Genomic DNA, 7,333 nt, shown 5'->3' on the forward strand with positions numbered 1-7,333 from the left:
AAAATTCATGAAGGATTACGTGGTTCTTATAAAATTGGTTCTATGGTAAAATTATTGATCTATTGTCATGTAATAGGTTTACTCATGATTTTAAATTTTATTCTGCAATTACAACTGCAAGTATTGCGGATGTAGTAGTCTCCATAGGTTTGATTTAAGATCACGCACCAGATTGCATAAAAAACCACATTGGACAATATTTCATCCATATTATTTAAGCATTTTTATAAAATCTCAAAATTTTAGAACTTCAAAAACTCAATTTCCTTTGGATGTAATGGAAAACCTTTACATTAAGTCTTTTTTAACATTATATTTCAAACACCTCTCAATCAAAACTCACGACGCAACGAATGTAATACGCATCACAACAATCACAACATTTGTAACTATATCTCTGACAGAAAATGCAATTTAAAACCATGAGCATACTAAAATAGTTAATTAAATACTTCAAATGTGAAACACGTCAGCTGCAACTAGTCAAATTACTTCACCTAGGTTTTTTTAAATGGAAATAGAATATATATATATATATATATATATATATATATATATATATATATATAATAAAAGGTGACACTAAGTGCCAAAATACAAAGAGTTGAACACAGAGAGCGGCACAAGGAGTGTCAAACAAGAAAAGAAGAACTTGATAGCACAACAAAACCAACACAGAGCTGAAAATAAAAACCCAAATACAAACCCAACCATTAATTGAGAGGGAGACAAAACGGAGAAAATTACAAGCCCGAAATTCATATAAAATTATATCTCTTTAATAAAGGATATCTGAAAAAACAAAGAACCCACATAAACCAACAAAAACACATCCAAGGGGACGCCGATGTCACTCACCCCGCTATTAGCTCAGAAGCAAGATATAATTTTCAAGATAGGCTAAGAAGGTACCAGAGTTCCCCACAGAACTACCAAAAAACAATTTCCAAGCCAAGACAATACTCACGTCACATCTTTTGTTGTCACCTCATAACTAGAGAAAATGACATCATTCATAGATTTCCAAATCAACCGGATCACGAATGTCAAATCATCAACAACCCCCTATAATCTTATATCCTCCACTCAAAGGAATAAACATATGGAACAAGTTTAGAACATCCTTAGGAAAAACAACACACGAACCTAACCACCTAAAAAATGTATACCAATGAGAGGATGTAACCTTACAAGTCACGAAGAAATGAGAGAATAATTCAACAAACAAAGAACAAAGAGAATAAAATGAGCAAACACCTAAGCCCTAGAAATAAAACGCCACCTCTATTTATTTAAGAGATTCAAATTTACCAACGGAAAGTCACAAACCCTAAGAACCAAAGCTTCTTAGGCTTGCATGGTAATTAAACCTTAGCCTTTTAGAAAATGGGATATAGATCTAATTAATAATATATATATTGTCTTTTTTAATAAATGAAGATGAATATAATGTTATTATGATCATCATAGCGGAATAATTTATCTTACCTCCAAAGAGATTAATAAATCATCACAAAATCATATTCTCTGCCATAAAAAGAATCACATACTTAAAATAAAACCAAATAAATTTAAAAACAAGCGAATCCTACCTAAACCAGCAAAGATACCAGAACAGTTTGATAAACAAAATCCCAAATTGCAAGCAAAATAGTACATATATGCTCATGTTTCTAAGTTGAATCTAATCAAGTTACCAAGAACTACAATATCTCTATAACTTATTATATACCATACCATATATAATCCCAACTTTGGTGTTACAAATTCTTCCCAAATTATGCACCTTTTGCATTAAATTTCTATGATCAATATATAAACATCAGAAAAAGATGCACGAAGCTTGATTTTAAGTGAGAGTGAGCTCAAGAGACAAATCATCTGTCTCTTTTTCCTTCATTTCCTTTCCTCTAGCGGTTATTTCTTTGAATCCTTGTTGGTCCCTTTTATTTGCCTGAAAAAGATAAATGGAATGAATTGTTTATTAGCAACAACACTTTTCTAATATAAATATGTTACTATAACTCTTTATCAGAACGAAACAAATTATGTAAAATCAAAGATTGAGATGAATGAATTACATGGACAGTGCTGAAAACTCCGTCGAAGATGATGTAAGTGTGCTTCTTCCGTTCATCGCTGTTACAAATTACAACCGATTTATTACCTTGATTTCCATTTGAAGACTCTGGCTCATAACCATTCCTGCAATAATTAAGAGAAAAATTATAAATTATAACAAAAAAACATAAAGTTCAAAGAAATATAATCACTCCAAAAAAAAGAGAAAATGAATAATAAAAAATAAAGTTCAAAGAATTACTCAGGAGTTTGGAGGAATCTTGGAACAACAGCAGAGGATGAGATCATTCTGGAAGCTAATAAATTTGCTGCCATAATATTCTTCTTTGCTTCTGATAAACATGAATTACAATATACATACTTATCAAATTTGTTCATGAAAAAACCTCATGAGTAAGGTGATGACGAAATTTGAGTTGTAGTCCAACACAAAATGATAGTTTTCTAGGAACAAAATCATGAAGAAGATTTGACGTTATCACTTTAGTTTAAGCTGTTCACGGAATAGGGAATCAAAACCAGTTATGCTGACGTGACTATATATGTCTTGTTTGGTTCCTCTATTTTCTTAGCATAATATGTCACAAAATATAAATATTTCTTTTTCATTTTTCACAGATCTAATTTCCTCAATTGTACCAAACAATATGTCTAATATACTCTTCATTAAACTATCTCTTCCATTTACAGATATGCATTTACATGTGTTTCTGTGACATGATAACATGCTTTTAATTCAGTAACTGAAAAATATCAATACCTTGACTCATTGCCTCATGTTTCATGCTCCTGTACATCTGTCATTCATATTCAAATTTCATGATTATAAAATTAGGACAAAGTATTATTTTTTTATTTAGAAAAACAGAAGATAATGGTTAAGAGTACCTGAAGGTGGCTTTTCACATGAGATATAGTAAGTCCCTTAACATTCATTAGTTGTAAAATTAACTTTGGTGTAGTCCCTCCTGAAAATACAAACATACATATACATTAAAACAAAAAAAAATTAGTTAATTAATTAGCAATTGAATGTCAATGTTTTTGTTGAGAATTGAGATCAATATTGTAATTATAATATAGAGAGAATGAAAATTAAAACAATTATGTAGCTTACTTTCTTCTCTTTCAAGCTTTTGAACTGCATGCAGAAAGCAACGGTGAAGACATCGTGTCCAACGAAGTCGAGGCATTTTCGATCGACTATAAGGTCTTACCATAGGTGCTTTTATACTCATCTCAGACGGGTTTGAAGAGTTATTATTATCAACAACACCGCTGATAAGAGAGGATGAAGATGAAGACATGGTTTGGGATGAAGGTTGTTTGAGAGAGATTTGAGTTTCACTACCTTTCATTGAGTTTTTTTTTTCTCTCTTTTTATTGAAAAGGGAATGGAAAGAATGGTGAAATTGTGGTGTTATGATGAAACAAAAGAGAATAAATACTACGACTAGGTAACGTTTTGTTGCAGAAAATGGTTGTCGTTTAGTGCAGCTTTTGTGTACCGTAAAGGTGCATGAAGTTTAGTCCTAAAGAATTTCGATGGATAAAAGGAAAATTTCAGACACGAAACTCTGAAACTGAAAATTGTTCAAAAATGCCTTCATGATTGGGTGAAAATGAAAGGTTAAAAAGGTGAAAGGGGTTTAAGTCTTTATGATATCATTTTCTTTAGACATTCCATTGGGTCTTTAACAGACATCCATTGTCTCTTAAGGAAAAGAATAATTGCTTATATTATATACTCCTTCCGTCCCATCCCTTTATCCATTTGAAATAAAAAATTGTCTCAAAATAAATGATTTATTTTAATTTTCAATATACTTTTTTCAATTTTTTTAATTAATATTATTTTTATCATTCTCAATACATGATAAGAATAGTTTAGTAAAAATATCATTCACTCTGTTTCATTTATTCATTTTTCTTAATCGGTATGAAATGGTCAACTGAGTCATCCATTGTGAGATACAGGGAGTACTTTTTTAATTACTATATATGTTTTAATTTTAAGTAATTTTGGTATTATTATATGAAAAATATAAAATATAAAGTGTTTTAGAGAAATATATAAAAGAAAATAATAAATACTTAATATTAGATATTAATATTAGATAGTAAGAAAGTGGTCATGGTTTTCAAAGAAACTTAAGAAATTAGTTTGTAATTTTCTTTTTAGTAATCAGGATGAGATTAAGAGATTATTGTGTCTCAAATCTAGAGATAGGAAGTTGAGATCTAATTGACTCTTTAGAAGTTGTGCTCGATGTTGATTGGATCCTTCAATGTCCATGGTTTGAGAAGTAGGATAAAAAAGAGTAAGGTTTTAATGATCTCATTATCTCTAAGTGTCTAGAGTTCTTTGCAATTCAAAAGACTAAACTCTTTGAGGTCTCTACCTCTTTGGTCCATTCCTTTTGGGGGAATTCTTTTTGTGACTAGAGTTTCATTCTGTTTGTTGGTAGTAGTGGTGGTCTTCTTTCTATTTGGTGCAACTCGAAAGGGACACACTACGCCAAAAACTGGAATAGACAGCGCCCCTTAGAGGGCGCTTTATTACAAAAGCGCACTCTAAAGTGAAGAGAAAAAATAAGGAGCATACTATTGGAATAGACAGCGCACTATAGAGGGCGCTTTTGTAACAAAGCGCACTCTAAAGTGAAGCGAAAAAATAATGAGGAAATGGAGGGACACCAATAGAGGACGCTTTATTGAAAGCGCCCTCTAAGGGTAACCTTAGAGGGCGCTTTTAAAAAAGCGCTCTCTATGTCCATGCACATTTCCAGTTTATAAGGCGCTTTTGGAAATCCTTAGAGAGCGCTTTTAGAAACGCCCTCTTAGGCCCCCTTTAGAGGGCGCTTTTGTAACAAAGCGCCCTCTAAAGTGAAGCGAAAAAATAATGAGGAAATGGAGGGACACCAATAGAGGACGCTTTATTGAAAGCGCCCTCTAAGGGTAACCTTAGAGGGCGCTTTTAATAAAGCGCTCTCTATGTCCATGTACATTTCCAGTTTATAAGGCGCTTTTGGAAATCCTTAGAGAGCGCTTTTAGAAGCGCCCTCTTAGGTCCCCTTTAGAGGGCGCTTTTGTAACAAAGCGCCCTCTAAAGTGAAGCCAAAAAAAAAATAATGAGGAAATGGAGGGACAACAATAGAGGGCGCTTTAGTGAAAGCGCCCTCTAAGGTTACCCTTAGAGGGCGCTTTTAAAAAAGCGCTCTCTAAGTCCATGTACATTTTCAGTTTAGAAGGCGCTTTTGGAAAGCCTTAGAGAGCGCTTTCAGAAGCGCCCTCTTAGGCCCCCTTTAGAGGGCGCTTTTTTTACAAAAGCGCCCTCTAAGGTCCCCTTTAGTAAACATTAAAATTATAACATATACTGCATGTCTCTTTATTTTCCCTCTCTATAAGCTATTTCGTTTACGTAACTGGGTTTTCTCTCTACTGCGATTACTCTCTACTGCGATTACTCTCGTCCTCCGTTCGTTCTCCCTCCCTCACCGTCATCGTCGCCGTCGCCTTTTTCTGCTGCTGCGTTCACGTTCACTGAGTTCACGTTCACCGTCACTGTTCACTTTCTTCTCCATCGTTACCGTCACCTTGAAGGTATTTCTCTTCTCCATCGTTACCGTTCACTTTCTTCATGTGTTTGATTAGGGCATTTTCTAAACTTAGTTTTACATTTTGTGCATTATGTTGATTAATGTTGTTTAGGGCAAACTGAGTTTTTTATTTCTGATTGAAAACTGATATCATTTGAAGTGTGTTTGAGCTTGTGCTTGGAAGTTTGATGATTATGGATGCAAGTTTGTTCATGTTCCAAACACCATAAGTTTGCATTGGTCTTTTGCATGCAGTAGGTGTGTGTGAGTTTGTATTCAATAATGATAAAAAAAAAGAGTTTAGATTGTTGTAACATGAGAGAAATGGAAGGTATATGAATGTGTTCACGTATTGAATCATTGTCTTACTTGGGTCTTATTGAATCATTTCTATATTACAGATAAAATGGCTAACCAAGACGATACCCATGACAAGAATGGATCACGTAACAATGTTGAAAAAGAAATCAAACGAGGATTGACTGTTATGAAGTCAATCATTCGTGCAAGAGACAAGGGTGTAAAATTTGAAGTACATTGGAGTGCTGAAGACCAACTAATTGAGCCTAACGGTTCAATGTTGGCAAGTTACATTGGTTTCCTTGTTCGACAACATATTCCGATTACATGTGATAATTGGAGAAGTCCGGACTTGAAGGTTGGCAAAGAAAAAATATGGTCCGAGATACAGGTACTTACCATATATTGTTATATGTTTTTTTTGTTGACTATTTGTTGACCATATATTGTTATAATATTACTTTATAATAACACACTCCATGTGTATGTTTTTTAGAGATCCTTTCACATCGATGAAAGCCGGCAAAAATATTGTATTCAATTGGCCGGAAAAAGACTCCGAGGATTTCGATCCTTTTTGTCCAACAAATTTCTCAAGGATGAGGAAGGAAAATTTGTTGAAGCAGAACGGCCAATGAAGTATGCCGAGATTATTTCAGCCGATGAATGGGATAACTTTGTCGCCAAACGAAGAAACGAAAAATTCCATGTAATGTCTATTAATTATGGTATTATACAATTGTTAAGTTACTTGGTTCTAATATGCCTTAAACTTTTTTATCCAAGAAGTAAGCGACATAAATCGGAAAAGGGCATCAAAACCCGCGTATCCGTACAAAAAAGGGCGTACGGGATATGCACGGTTACAACAAAGAATTGTGAGTATATTCAAATGCTATGAGCTTATACATTGTCACAATATGTTATAATTGATGATCTTATAATCTAATTCAATGTATAGCTAGCCGAGGAGAAAAGTGACGCAACATCTCTTCCGGAGCACGTATTATGGAAGGCTGCTCGGGTTGGGAAGGATGGGGCTGTCGTTGAAGCGGTCCAAACTGTTTATGACGAATGTGTAAGTATATGTAACATTATTTCTTTAATTATATCGAAAATTTTGTTAGACATATAATTCATTTTTAATCTCCTCTAATAATATTTCAGGAGACTTTATCCCAAACCTTACCTTCAACCGAGGTCTAGGATTGCAGGAGCGTACTTAGTCGAGTACTAAATGTTCCTGAGTATTCCGGTCGTGTGAGGGGTAAGGGTTTTGGTGTGACTCCGTCGTCATTTTATAAAAAACCAAAAACAAAAAATCCTACCAACAAAGAGGTGATGGAGACCTT

The 7,333-nt window shown here is 33.8% G+C and overlaps 1 protein-coding gene across 1 annotated transcript; it reads right to left on the minus strand.

Moving 5' to 3' along the window:
* Window positions 1-1,533: 1,533 nt before the first annotated feature.
* LOC127115844 (protein PHOSPHATE STARVATION RESPONSE 2) lies at window positions 1,534-3,769 on the minus strand. The gene is made up of 6 exons (XM_051047282.1): window positions 3,200-3,769; window positions 2,971-3,050; window positions 2,843-2,879; window positions 2,324-2,414; window positions 2,082-2,205; window positions 1,534-1,954 (listed from the first exon to the last, which is right to left on the minus strand). The coding sequence occupies exons 1-6, from the start codon at window positions 3,438-3,440 to the stop codon at window positions 1,850-1,852; spliced, it is 678 nt and encodes a 225-aa protein (XP_050903239.1). The 5' UTR covers window positions 3,441-3,769; the 3' UTR covers window positions 1,534-1,849.
* Between the last annotated feature and the right edge of the window lie 3,564 nt (window positions 3,770-7,333).

The sequence above is a fragment of the Lathyrus oleraceus genome, chromosome 1 (assembly GCF_024323335.1).
Source record: "Lathyrus oleraceus cultivar Zhongwan6 chromosome 1, CAAS_Psat_ZW6_1.0, whole genome shotgun sequence".
In the NCBI taxonomy this organism is placed as follows: domain Eukaryota; kingdom Viridiplantae; phylum Streptophyta; class Magnoliopsida; order Fabales; family Fabaceae; genus Lathyrus; species Lathyrus oleraceus.

Excerpts from the sequence above, each read along its gene's own strand:
- LOC127115844 (XM_051047282.1), bottom strand. The coding sequence starts at position 3,440 with ATGAAAGGTAGTGAAACTCAAATCTCTCTCAAACAACCTTCATCCCAA. Across the intron at positions 2,415-2,842 it reads ACATGAGGCAATGAGTCAAG|AAGCAAAGAAGAATATTATG; the intron begins GTATTGATATTT and ends CATGTTTATCAG. Across the intron at positions 1,955-2,081 it reads GAGTTTTCAGCACTGTCCAT|GCAAATAAAAGGGACCAACA; the intron begins GTAATTCATTCA and ends TATCTTTTTCAG.